Raw genomic sequence first — 13844 nt, forward strand, 5'->3', positions numbered from 1 at the left:
GCAACTAACCCAGCCGAATCCGGTTTTGTTTTCCGGTTTACTATTCATTTTGTCTTTGCTACGTTTTATTCCAAGTGTTAATTACTGTTAACAATGGTTTTAGCTTGATAACTACTTTTTTTTAAAAACACCGTAATTCCAAAAATTAAATAATCCAAACCAAAATACAAGTATGAATCATAGTTACGTTTTGTGGTTTTTGTCATTAAAATCATAAAATGTATAAGACAAAGTCTAGCCAAGCCAACATTTCAACAATTCTTAATTTTTACATCACTGATAATTTCAAAACAGTATTAATAAAAAAAAAAAATAGATAAATCAGTTTATTTACTTGTTGTAACAACAACTTGAGAGTGAAGTACTCAACGGTCTAGTGGCGGTAACTTCATGAATATTCACAATCTCTGTACCCGCGGGAATGACGGTACCGTCACCGTTGGGTCTACTGTCTAAAACGATCTTCTGAGTCAAAACTTCATGTATCCGTCCGATCATGCTTAGAAACGCTTCCTCGACGTTTTGGTTCTCTAGAGCCGACGTTTCGAGAAAATAGAGACCCTCTGACTCGGCGAAAGTCTTACCCTCTTCTTCCTCAACCTCTCTAGACTGCCGGAGATCGGATTTGTTACCCACGAGGACAATGACGGTGTCCGGACTAGAGAAGTCTCTGAGCTCCGACAACCATTTTTTAATGTTTTCAAAAGTGGTTCGCCTTGTGATGTCGTAGATTAGTAAAGCTCCTAAGGCTCCACGGTAATACGAACTCGTTATCGCTCTAAATCTTATTTCCTCCCATTCAAAAAAGAAAGAAACAGTATAAGATAAGTAAAAAAAATACACAAACTATTATAAAGATAAGATTTGTCGAAATAAAAATAAATTTAATAAGCAAAACAAAAGGAAGAAAAGGTCGCGACATTTAACTAAGATTAGGTCCGCATGACGTCGATTGCTTAGCTAGTTTTGCATTATTTTCTTCTGAGCGTGGTCTATTTTCCTAATCATCATCCCAATCCTATATTTCATTATTTATTATTTGTTGTTTGTCTAACATATTTACCGTTTGACATTTACATACAAAAAGAAATGTAGAAAGTTTAACAAGTTTTGACATATTCGTTTGTTTCTTATGGCTACGTTAAAAACTTGATATAAATTGAAGGATATATTTGTTCATGGTCAATGTAAAATCAATTAATGGAAGTGAAAAAAAAAATGTGCAACAATGTTTTTCTTACGTTAAATACATATATTTTGATGATTCATTAAGTCCATTATTATGACCGAGGTTGAATTTTGTTACCTTTCTTGGCCGGCGGTGTCCCATATTTGAGCTTTGATGGTCTTATCAGCAACGCGAACATTTCTGTAAGCAAAGTCTACTCCGATGGTTGGTTTAGAGTCTAACCGAAACTCATCTCTCGAGAATCTCGACAAGAGGTTTGATTTCCCGACGGCCGAGTCTCCTATCAGAACAGCCTTGAACAGGTAGTCGCACTCTTCGTCGTATGATTCCTCCGCCATGCTCCGCTTTGATTAGAGTTTGTGTAAGTAAACCAACAAGGATCGATCGATGATAGATATCCGAAGAGAAAGATTTTGTTTTATTGTATAGAAACCTTTCTCGAGAAAGTCTTTCCATCAAGTATATATGTGCCGCTGTTTATTGAACTCATGTATAAATTATGCATATAATATCATATGATCGCGACAAGATATATATAGTTTTATTATTTTCTTCTTTTCTTGGAAGAGTTATTTGAGGACGAAATACCTTTTGAGAAAAGTAGTATAGAAAATAGGAAAATGAAACGAGCAAAGGACAAGGATAAAAGAGGCGCGACAGAGATTGTACATAACACAATCCAAGATATTTGTTATATAGTGTGTTTATTTGTCAACGAGATTTATTTTATCTGCTGATTAAAAAAATATTGTGCTATCTATTCATTTCAACAAGTTGTTTCGTTACTATTAGGTTAACAAAGGATGAAGTTGTAACGTATTATGATATAGATTTTTTTATATATATCTGTATCTCAGACTCAAGTCACAAAGCTCAATCATGCATGCTTCAATGTCGTAAGTAGTCTTTACGTTTGAGCTTTGACAAATTACCAAACTCACTCACGGTTAGGTTTTTTGACTTGTAAACACAATTACAAAATAAAATAAACTTAGGGCCTAAGATGGGCTTTTAATAGGCCGGACTCTTTCACAAAAAAAGTCAAAAGTTCTTTTTTTCCATAAAGAACGAGTGAACAAATTTTATTCTTTACTCCAAAGAGGAAGAGTGGAATACGATTCGTAGACGTCAACGTCATCTTTTTTCCAGTGTACACAACCACCACTATAGGATTCCATCTCTATATGTATCTTTTGCAAACTGGGGTTCCCTTGTCTTTTTCACGAGGACTAGTTGCTTGCCTTATATTTAAGGTAATCACATTTGTTTCCTACCTAATACACTTGGATTACTACACCCGGAAATAGCCTTAATAGGACAAGGATACGAATATACTACTACTACTCTGTATCAATCTGCGCGTCAATTCAGCATTCATTACGTTGGTTCGTAGTAGGAGAGGAGTATATTATACTAGTAAATTCATTGAAACCAGATCCTCGGCTAAAAACTTTTAATGTTACTATAACGGATGGTCCCCCAAACAGTAAAAGTAAAGGCACATACGAATCAGTTGCCTCTTTGTTTTTTTCAAATACCCAGAACGCGTCCGTTGACCATATTGAACGCCTTAAGGTCATGAGTTTCTCCCGGAAGCTAAAGGTTTGATGTATTCAAGACAGTGATTTCGTTTCTAATGCCAAATATAAACGGACTCAGAGAGAATCGAGAATGCAAGACGATCGAGTAAAGGAATTTAGAAACCAAATTTGTTTCAACACAGAGAGAGAGCAACGATGATATATCCAGAATATGCAGCAGAGATCTAAGAAACTCATATTGAAGAGGTTAGACTGATGATGATTTATCACATTTTTTTAAACGAGAGTACCTATTATTATTGTTTGTTCCCAATTTGAGATTCCATTTCTCAGAGAATCCAGATCTATAAAAATAAAAAGCCTAAGCGGAACCTCCATGAGCAGATCCGTTGTTGTTGATGAGGGAGGAAGAGGTCATCATCTTTTGAAACTCTTCGAAATTGACATTCCCGTCGCCGTCAGCATCAACAGGTCCGATCATACGAGTACAGTCCTCAACAGAGCAAGACATCCCAAGGCGGTTAAGAACCTGGTGAAGCTCAGCGGCGGAGATCAGTCCGTTTTTGTCCTGATCGTATAGATCGAAGGCGTCACGGATCTCCGCGGCGGAAGATGACGAGCGGCAGAGAGTAGAGAACTCGTCTAGGTTGATGAAACCGTCGCGATCTATGTCGACCTCTTCAAGGACGCGGTTGAGCTCCGTCTCCGTGTAGGAAGTCCCCATGGCTTTAAACACGCCGCCGAGTTCGAGGACTGAGATCTTGCCGTCGCCGTTGGAATCGAACTGGTCGAAGACTTTCTTAAGCTCCTCTGGGTTAGCCATGTCCACCGATGCAGGCGTGGTGGGTTTGGCGGTTTCTGGATTTGCGCTTGCCATTTTTTTTTTCTTTGTTTTTTTTTGTTAAAAGGGTAAAGTGAGAGAGAGAGAGAGAGAGAGAGAGAGAGAGATGTAGGGGGTGGGTTTTAGGAGCACTTGGAGTCTGACCCTTTTATAGACCCTTTTTTTTTTTTTTTTTTGGATAAAATAGATATGCCTTTCTTCTTCTACCAACGTCTGTATAATGCCAATCAATTAAAGTTTGGAATCTAATCTTTTTTTTGTGCTAAATTGTAAATATTTCATTGAAAATGAAAAAAGTTTAGGTTACAATCCAAAGAATTGAAACCTATACATATGGTTTCATGGCAAAAAAATTTTAAAAACATGAAAGCATAATACGGTAATTAAACCAAGTTTTCGGTCCATCTACTCAACCAAGCCAAGAAGCTTTGGGAACAAGATGAAGCGATGACGTTTATATTGTCCTTCCCGAATGAGTTGCAAAAGGAGAAGGGCTGATGCAGATTGTAAGACACCTCGATATAACTAATAACTAGCTATAGAAACCTTTCGCAGGAGGCCCGAGACCAAGCCGTCAACGGTAAAACTCCAAATCATCGATCACAAACTCCCCCTGCGTTATGTGAGATTGATTTTTCGTTTCAATCCATGAGCTTTCTCAGAACGGAACCTCACACACCAAAAAAGCAAAAGGTGCAAGCTCCCTCTAACCAAGTTCATCCTCGAAGTCAGCAGCTCAGAGCAAAATAATACCATTCAATACTACACCAGAAGCCGATGGCCCTACTAGCTTCTCTATAACACAAACAAGTCGCAAGAAGAGGCGAGTACGCAAAGCAAAGCAATCTTCAAACAAAGGCAATAACAATAGGAAGCCACAACATAAACATGCTTTGAACCAAACCAAATAAATTGGTATACCTACGGAGTTCTCAAAAGGAGAGAAAAGCAAGCTATCACCGATAACTAATTCCTCTACTTATCAAACACCACGGCAGCTACACAAAGGAGCAAAAGACCAACTGATTCGATGAGGAAGCTTAACCAGCAAGGAGAAAGCAAGCTCCTAATAATCCTGCTACTGTCCTCAAGCAGAAGATGCCAACAGAGACATCATTCTCCTAAGTCAAGACTCACGAAAAAGATGAGGTAAAAGCAACCAAATAGTAGCCATGCTCTAAAAACCTATGTGAAGGAGGACCAGAAATGAGAGGCCGAGGCATCAGAAGCTCAAAAGAGTCGACGAACAACACCAACCAAGGCATCGAATCAACCACAGAGCCAAAGAAAGCCTCCCGAATCAAACTCCAACACACGAATTCGACACGAACGGAGTGGACAGAAGCTTCAAGCGTGTGGCAGTAAGCTGTCCTCAAAGCAAACAAACCGACACATAGAAACCCTTACCTCCGGCAGACACGAGCCGAAACGCAGCGGTTAGACCAAGATAGATCTTGGAAAAAATGATTCCGAGCAAAGAGTACACGCTACACCACGACATAGCCAAGGATAGCACACTCGACCGCCGGAAACACCAGGAAGAAGGCGACCTGAAAACAGATCTACAAACACAGCTTGCTCTGCCGATTGAGATGCGAGACGCAAGGACCGGAAATCAGAGCCTCCACCTTCATCCATCGCCGTCTACAAGCAATGGAGGCAAAGACATGAGATTTTAGCCACCGAAAACGGCCGTCGCGCACGGCGGACCTTCAACACTCGCCACGAGAAACAGAGCCGAAACAATTCACCGGCGTCTTCAAGTGCAGGGGTGGATTCGGAACAAGTATCCTAGAGCCCTCTCACGGTGTCGGTCGTAACCGAACACCGGAGAGACAAGATGCGGCGGATTAGGGTTGTCGCAGGAAAGAGTACACGCTAATCTTTTATGTTTTTTTTTTAATTTCCCTTATTATAAGTTAATTACTGGTAATTTCACGTGATTATTTGATTTAATACATTTATGGGTGTTATTAGTTTATGATTCAAATAGAGTTTTAGTGACTGTAAATATTATGTAAAATATAATGTTATTTAATCAAAATTTTAAATGGATATGTATTGATATCTCATTGATATAATTGATGTGCGTTATGATTATATTAATGAGTAGTTTCAACGCTAAGTTTTACTTTCTCTATTTCACAATGAGTGATATTTTGACATAATAAACACAAATTAAAAAAATTATCTAAATTTTTATTTTACCTTTTATAAATACACTAAAATTTTTCTCTTTCTAATTAATTAGCTCAAATTATAGGGATAAAAATGAGAATTTAATCTTTAAAACTACTATCTCGCAAACAGCATTAGAAGCGGAAAGTAAAGCTTTACTTGTAGCACTGCAACAAGTATGGATAAAAGGAATCACTGAAATCAGCTTTGAAGGAGATTGTGAACAACTCATAAATATTGTAACCGGAAAAGCATATGATATATCTATTGATGGAATCTACCAAGATATCATGTTTTGGGCCTCGAAATATAGACAGATTAAATTTGTTTTTGCTAAACGCAGTTGTAATAAGGTTGCTCATTTACTTGCAAAGAAAGGATGTCTTTCAGTACCATTTTATACTGAATGTTTTTCTCCACCTTGGTGGCTATCAGACCAATTGTATGATGATTTTTTAAATTCATAAATAAATATCTTATTTGACGAAAAAAAAAAAATCTTTAAAAAAACTACATTGAAAACATAAATTGACACTTTTTTATAATAAAAAGATGTGTCAAAATAACAGAAACAGAGAGAGTATATAATAAGATTCTTATCAATACATATTCGTAATTTGTACAGGAGGATACTCAATTACTCTTAAGTCTTTTTTCACGTATTACATGGTTTAATATAAACGGCAAGACGCGATAAATGTCACGTGCCTACATGATGAGAGTTGCAAATGGCATTACCTCTTATCGAAAAAGGCAAAGCTCCCAGTCATATCTTGGGAATATGCACTAGATATCACAAAAATCAAAAGTAATTAACAAACTACCATAGGACCCACAAGGCATTCTCTCTCCTCGTATACAATTACTTTTATACCTATTACATATATTACATGTTATTTTTTAAAATATCATGTCATTTTTGTTTTTTGAACGAAATTATGTATCGGTTTGGGTTTACAAATAAAATGATTAGGGTTTAAATTTTACAATTAGAATGAAATTATATGTCGGTTTGAGTTCACAAATGAGATGGTTAGGGTTTAAATTTTACCATTAGAACAAAATTATATGTCGGTTTGGGTTCACAAATAAGATGGTTAGGGTTTAGATTTTACAATTAGAACAAAATTATATGTCGGTTTGGATACACAAATAAGATGGTTAAGGTTTAGATTTTACGATTAGAACGAAACTATATGTCGGTTTGGGTTCACAAATGAGATGGTTAGGGTTTAGATTTTACAATTATAACGAAATTATATGTCGGTTTGGGTTCACAAATGAGATGGTTGGGGTTTAGATTTTACAATTAAAACGAAATTAGATGGTTAGGGTTTAGATTTTACAATTAAAACGAGACTATTTGTCGGTTTGGGTTTACAACTAAACGTTATTTAGTTCAATATAACATGTAAAATATAAATATTACATGCTATTTTTAAAAATCACACCAAATTTTTCACTATTTCTATCTAACAATAAAACAAAAAAGGGTAATTGTGTCTTTTTACTCCAAAAAAAAACGTGGGTCCTATGATATTTACCTATAAAAAAATATTGTTGTGGTATTTTCTTTATTTTTCTTTATATTTGTGCTATCTACTAATATTACCCTCATATCTTTTGGTTTCATACATAATCACTTAAATAATCTTTTGAAACTGACAAGTCTTTTAATTATATCCAATTAGTTAACTTAATTCAGTCTTAAACTATACTACTATAGTCTGTTAATATATCGTATTAGTAATTTAGTATTATAGTATTACAAGTACACTATTTTTAATACCTTTTTGTTTTCTTTAATGCATTAAGTTGGAGTGGGAGAGTCAATGCAAACAAAAATGCTAAGTCAATAGGAAAATCCGAAAATGTGTCTCAATCCAACGCGGCCGGTACACGCTCATTTTACGCGGGGTGATTGTTTTACTAGTAGACTAGTAGTAGTGTAGTGGGGTCTTCTGTCTTTTTTTTCTTTCATATCATCGGTTTTTTGTTTTTGTTTTATTCTACTGTGCATTGATGTATCCTTGAGACCCTCAAGAGTTCTCAAAAGATTACGATTGAATCTCATTATGTTATTCTTAATTACTGACATTATGAAATACTAAAGTTTGAGATTAGAGTGTTTTGGTATTCTGTTTTAGCCTTCTTAATGACTGGTTTATTTATGTAATCCCTTTATTAGACTAGTAGTTATACTTTTGATCAGTTAACTTCATCTTCATCACATATTCCAAATTTCTTGTTCTAATAGAGATTTTAACAAATTTCAACAACAACAAAAGAACTCCTCTCCCGCGGTAGCAATCTCTGTTGTGGTGACTGTGCCAAAATCATTGCGGATCCACATCTACTTTTCTTGAAACTAAAATAAAGGATAAAGTACAAAAGTTTTAAACAATATAAACGTTGTTTGTCAATTCTCAATTTTATTAAAAATTGCATACACCTTTACAAACATAAGCATAACGCTTTGCATGTCTTCTAATGCTCATATGGAAAGTGATATCACAACTTCGATAAATTAAAAAATTACTTGATTGGTTGTTATGAAATGGGTTTGCTTGCACAACAAGCACATTGTAGCATTTGACCACACACACAAAAAAAGTTTAGCATTTGATTATATGTCTCATAATTGGGATAATCAAAGTTCATCAGGAGTTGACAAATATGGATGGCAATGGAGGTGGGGGAACATGCTTTTTTCTTTAATTAAGATAACATTTTTGTAAAAAATATGAACATATCTGAGATATATATAGCATTATCTATCCTCAACAAATAATCTTACTAGAAAAGATCAACGTTCTTGTTCGATCTCATTCTCAAAAATGAAATGGAAGGTATAGTTTAACATTGAGTTTAAAGATTGAGAAGATCGTTCCTAGCACGCCATCAAACCATGGCTGAGAAGCAAGCATGAGTCATGGTTAGTCATCTCAATAGAATATTAGTCATTCAAAAAGCAAAGAATCAGATGGTGCATCTATGGAGGCTGATAACCGAGATAAAGTTGTGCAATGTTTCATCTCTGGTCTCTCCCTACAAATAAGAAACGCGACACTTTGAAGGTTTCAAACAGAGAAGAAGACACTAACCAAACAGAACCTCGTCATTATCTAATTGAAGTAGGAAAACAAATGCTAGTGGTATCTTAAGCACAAAGATATGATGTAAGGAAGATCCTCGTCTGTCGAAGAAGCCAACAAAGCACATTTTTTTCACTAAAACATTCATGCATGTATGGGCATCAACAAAACCTTTAGAGCAAATCAAGATCTCTCAAATCATATTAAAAACAGAACCAGTCTTAACTCTTAACTATAGTTGGGAAGCTAACAAATTTTTTGCTCCTAATAAGAATTGATTCCCAAATACAATACTGATTATTCCCAATATCCAACAAGGTGGCTCAGTCGCAGAGCCGCCTCTTCTTCCGATAACACCCCTTCGGATACGGCGAAGGCTAAGATATCCTTATATACCAGTTCTAAAGCCTAAAGAGAAGGTTTTCGTTTTCTCGTTGTGGACTCCCAGAGATTTGTTAATTGGTATAATCAAAAATATCATTCAAGGACTTTGTCTGTGTGTGTGTGTTTTTTATATATGGCAAACGATAGCAATAATCTTTGCTCCTGGAGGCTTCATATAGATTTAGACTCACAAAACACATCACTAAGTTGGATGAGTTCCATTGATATTGATGATAGGATTTGCATTTCATTAGTGTTACAAATTTAGATAGAGATAGAAAACTCAAAGGTTTCGAAACATAACAAGATGCTGTTGCTAATAGAGAAAATGCTGCTTCTTACTGTTTTGTTCGGCTAATTTAAATGGCGATGGTGAGGGCAAAATGTGACAATGTAGTTAGCCTTTGAACATGTGGCGATGCTGGTTGGGTCATCGTATGCGTAAGAATAGGCTTTGGGGCAAGCGACTTTAAAGATTTTGGAGTAAGCCGTTGGTTTGCAAGATTGTGGGTTACCGAACAAGCCGGTGCAAGAGTACTGTGGTGAGTTGAAAGCAGAGCAAGCGCTTTTACAGGCTAGTACCCGTTTCCCGTTACGTGACCTGACTTGTAACCCAACCAGACACATCTGGTTTAGATCGCTGACACAACCGGCGTAGCTACATTGACCTGAACCCTTAACCGGCATTATCGACATCGCCAGGTTATAACTGTCATTACAACAAACAAACAAACAAAAAAAAAGCAAAATTAGTGAGAAAAAAAAACAGGGAAGCAAATTTGAAGTTAAGATTTTACAGACCCGTCGACGAGGCTGACGTCATAGAAGTCTAGCTCAGGGCCTAGAGTGATTTCGGCGAGAGTGGCCGGAGGTGAGCCGCCAGCACCGTTGCAGGAGAGAGAACCGCCGCAGTCCCCGGTGGCGCAACGACCACGACCAGATCTGTCGAAGGAGCAGCCGTGGCGACCCCAGAAGCGGCCGGACCAGAGTGGTGGGAGTTGAAGAGTGTGGGCTTTGTTAGCCGGAAGCTTAAAACCACCGCCGGCGAGTATGTTTTGGCCGGCGCTGGGTTGGATTCCTGGCCACACTGGGTGTTTGCATTTGTTGTAAAAGATTACCGTTGAAGCTGCTCACAACGAAACAACAAAGCTAGCTTGTGTTAATGTGTTATTTAGATAGAATCTTCAAGTTAAACCCTAAGTGTCTAATAAAAGTGCATTTTTTAACCAATGGCAGAGAATTTCACAAACTCAGATTTATGTACATTTTTAGAGGTTGAAGTAATAACAGAAACTTAAAGAGATCTAGATCTAGCTAGGGGGGAATGTAAAGAAAATAACCTGAAGCGTGAGAGAGGAGAAGAAGGAAAGCAAAGTTGAAGAGGTTGATTGAAGCCATTTGATGGAGCTCTCTACTGAGCAAGAGTGAGACTGAATCAACTTGTTGTTTACTTTACTTACTTCTCAGTGCTTTTTATGGAGTCCCAAGGAAAATGTTAAAAACAAAAAAAACAAAAAGTAGAAGGAGAATTTGGGGAATGTAATAATGGCAAATGTTACCCTCACTTCTCGAGACTGTCAGACCAGAAGTTAGTGCGTAATACTCCCTCCGTTTTAAAATATAAGATGTTTTGGAGAAGTTTGTTGTTTTATAATATAGGATGCTTTCAAATTTCAATGCAACTTTTAGATTAGTTTAGTATTTTATATTATGCAGTATTGTTTCTGATTGGTTGAACTTGTTAAAAGTAAAGACTTCTTAATCTGCGTGTTTTGATTAAAACATCCTATATTTTGAAACGGAGGGAGTAGCTTTTTTCCTTTAAAACACAGTCAAAATAATGTACACTGTCCTTCCAATCCATCATCAAATTTTCAACTCTTCATTCATCATATTCGTTATCTCAATTAAAATCATCATTCTCCGTAGAATTTGAAGGATGTCAAAAAGACAACAAAAAACATTATTGAATTTAACTAACTAAACCATCCTTGTTTATTTTTTGTTCTAATCATAAAAACTCTTCCTTCCCAAAAAAAAACAAAGAGATTTCAAGTGTGACATTTAACTCAATTTCAAAAATGTTTGTATAAAAAGTTTTGCCAACAATCGATTTGGACTAACGGCTCTAAAGAGAAAAAGAACTAAGGTGAAATTTGGTACGGATTAATGTCAGTTTATTTAATGAATTATGTGTAAAAAACAGAAGACTATAGTTAATTTTGTTGACCAATTCGAAAAGTATAGTAGTAGGTCCCATGTCTTCCTTCCTTTCATAGATTCTCTTCTTGGAATGCTTGTCATTCTTCACAGGCCTGGGCAAAAAAACCGGACCCGAAAACCCGAACCGAAACCGACCCGAAAATATGAACCCGAACCCGAACCCGGAACTGGTAGAATACCCTATTGGGTCCTAATCTCCTAAACCCGAGGAACCGAAACCGAATTCGGAACCGAACCGAAAACCGAATGGGTACCCGACATACCCGAAATAAAATCATATATAGAGAATATTAGTTATATATATATATTTTTATAACATAGTTATTCAAAGTTACAATTTAAAATTCAAAAATATTATTTTTTCCTAGAGCAAAATAATGAAAATACTCAAAATAACCAAAATTATATTGAAATGTTTAGCTATAATTTTTTTAAAATTAACCAATCTTTTTTAAAAAATAATTTTAAAAATTTTATTTAATATTTAGCATTAAAATTTCCGGGTAATCAGGTAAAATTCAGGTTTTTGGGTTAAATTTCGGGTAATCGGGTACAAAATACCTGAACCCGAATGATATCCAATTTTTTTGGGTATTTGTAGGTTCTGAAATTTTAGATCCGAACCGACCCGAACCCGGTAAGACCCGAACCGAACCCGAACCGATATTTTCTGTTTACCCTAATGGGTCCTAAACTCCTCTATCCGAAAAACCCGAACCCGATCGGTTCCTATCCGAACCCGACCCGAGTACCCGAATGCCCATGGCTACTTCACACTCTTCAAAACAAAATGACTACACATACTACTCTAATTACCTACTTTTTTAACTTAATTACAGACTTACTGTATGATTTAATATACACAACTCTTAAAAAGGTTATTGTTGTTGGAATTGTGTAAACATTCAAGTTTTTATCGTTTGTTTGTTTACATTCTTTTAGCTAAATTTATGTTGTGGTTGTAAACTTATGAAGTCTATATCTGATAAGCACGCATGGTATATAACGTAAACATTATTGAAGTCTATATCTGATAAACACGCGTGGGGATCTAACTTTTCTCGGCTAGTTCAAAATTCAAAAGAAAAAGAAGACAACATGATCTTTTTAAAGTTCATCATAGGCATAGAAGATTCACTGAGCTTTAAAATCTTGGTTAATTTAACGTAAAATGGGCCATATCTATAAGAGACACAGGCCGCCCCTACGTACACAGTATCACACAAATTGTGGTTCGAAGTAAAGTTTTTAACCTTACACTGTACATCAGAATAAAAAACAAAACACCCAAAAAAAGACGATTATACTTTTGCTATTACAGTGAAGAAAGACGATTATCACTTAATTACCGTTGGAACGCAGCGAGGTGTTGGGCCACATCAGCATCGAGGGGTTGTGCTACGTCAGCAGCAACTTGATCGGCGACAACGACTTGCCTACGTTGTCTTTCCCGGAGATAGAGAATTGTAATGAGACAGACAAAGAGTGTAAGTATTGTTGCATTACCTTCGTCAAACACCACATTCTCTATCCAAGCCTCTACCTTCGGATACACTTCTGGTAATGAATCCACAACTCTCACCTACCAGTAAAATAAAAACAAACAAACGTATTTCTTCTTATGTCATTCTTTTATCTGTTTCAAATGCATCAAACTATTAGTATAAGAACGAAAGATTTTACCAGGAAGGTATCAGCATAGTTTCTACGGAGCCATAAACTAGCGAGAGCAAGTGTAACTGGCAATCTCGCGGTTGCATCGCTCTGGAGGGCTTGATCATAGTAACGTTTTGCTAAATGTAGATCACAGGGAAGTCCTTCTCCATGTTCATGCATGTAACCGAGGTTGAACATTGCTTGCGCGTTTGACTGTGATTTAGCATGCATGTATGCTTCAGCCGCACGCACAAAATCTCTCTCGGTTCCCTAATTAGAGATCAAAGAGAGAGCGAGAGAGAATCAGGCGATAAGTCTAAAGTTTTTTTAGCTGATTGTCATCTAATTTACCCATTGTAACATGTCTCTTAAATTAGAAGTTCATGTTCATGATCTAATTTCAAATACGAGGAAAACTGACCCGGCCATAGTAATATGCATCTCCAATAAGCAGAGCTGCATGTTCATTGCCTTGTTCAGAGGCACGCCACCACAAAGAATGAGCCCGCTCATGTCTCTCCTTGTCTGTGCAAAACCCAGATACTCCCATGCACATGCTTCTTTCACCGTATTTATCAAGGATCCAGGCAGCATTACTTTGTGCTATTTCATAACCCATCTCTGCCATTCTTGAGTACAAGATCAAAGCCTTACCCACATCACCTTTTAAGTAAGCTTCAAGAGCCCATCTAGAGAGGGAACTCCATGGTCCCCTTTCGGCTACTAACTTATAAAAT

General features: G+C 36.6%; 4 protein-coding genes across 5 annotated transcripts in view; all 4 read right to left on the reverse strand.

Annotated features, from left to right (window-relative positions):
* Positions 176 to 2557, reverse strand: LOC104756157 (ras-related protein RABA6b). Its single transcript, XM_010478696.2, has 2 exons — positions 1307 to 2557; positions 176 to 784 (listed from the first exon to the last, which is right to left on the reverse strand). The coding sequence occupies exons 1-2, from the start codon at positions 1525 to 1527 to the stop codon at positions 331 to 333; spliced, it is 675 nt and encodes a 224-aa protein (XP_010476998.1). The 5' UTR covers positions 1528 to 2557; the 3' UTR covers positions 176 to 330.
* Positions 2932 to 3699, reverse strand: LOC104756158 (probable calcium-binding protein CML27). The gene has a single exon (XM_010478697.2). The coding sequence runs from the start codon at positions 3605 to 3607 to the stop codon at positions 3092 to 3094; it is 516 nt and encodes a 171-aa protein (XP_010476999.1). The 5' UTR covers positions 3608 to 3699; the 3' UTR covers positions 2932 to 3091.
* Positions 9409 to 10722, reverse strand: LOC104756159 (thaumatin-like protein). Its single transcript, XM_010478698.2, has 3 exons — positions 10569 to 10722; positions 10030 to 10354; positions 9409 to 9937 (listed from the first exon to the last, which is right to left on the reverse strand). Exons 1-3 carry the CDS (start codon positions 10624 to 10626, stop codon positions 9583 to 9585), a joined length of 738 nt encoding a protein of 245 aa, XP_010477000.1. The 5' UTR covers positions 10627 to 10722; the 3' UTR covers positions 9409 to 9582.
* Positions 12572 to 13844, reverse strand: part of LOC104759279 (ERAD-associated E3 ubiquitin-protein ligase component HRD3A-like) — a 4452-nt gene continuing 3179 nt past the window's right edge. Inside the window, exons 5-7 of one of the 2 annotated variants that reach the window (XM_019239520.1) lie at positions 13529 to 13770; positions 13135 to 13377; positions 12572 to 13033 (exon numbers count right to left, since the gene is read on the reverse strand). In XM_019239520.1, coding sequence (XP_019095065.1) covers positions 12797 to 13033; positions 13135 to 13377; positions 13529 to 13770 — 722 coding nt within the window. In that variant the 3' untranslated portion in view covers positions 12572 to 12796. The remainder of the gene's footprint in view (positions 13034 to 13134; positions 13378 to 13528; positions 13771 to 13844) is intronic. The other variant, XM_019239519.1, reaches the window with a different exon arrangement.

Source organism: Camelina sativa, chromosome 17, assembly GCF_000633955.1.
Source record: "Camelina sativa cultivar DH55 chromosome 17, Cs, whole genome shotgun sequence".
NCBI classification, from domain to species: Eukaryota; Viridiplantae; Streptophyta; class Magnoliopsida; order Brassicales; family Brassicaceae; genus Camelina; species Camelina sativa.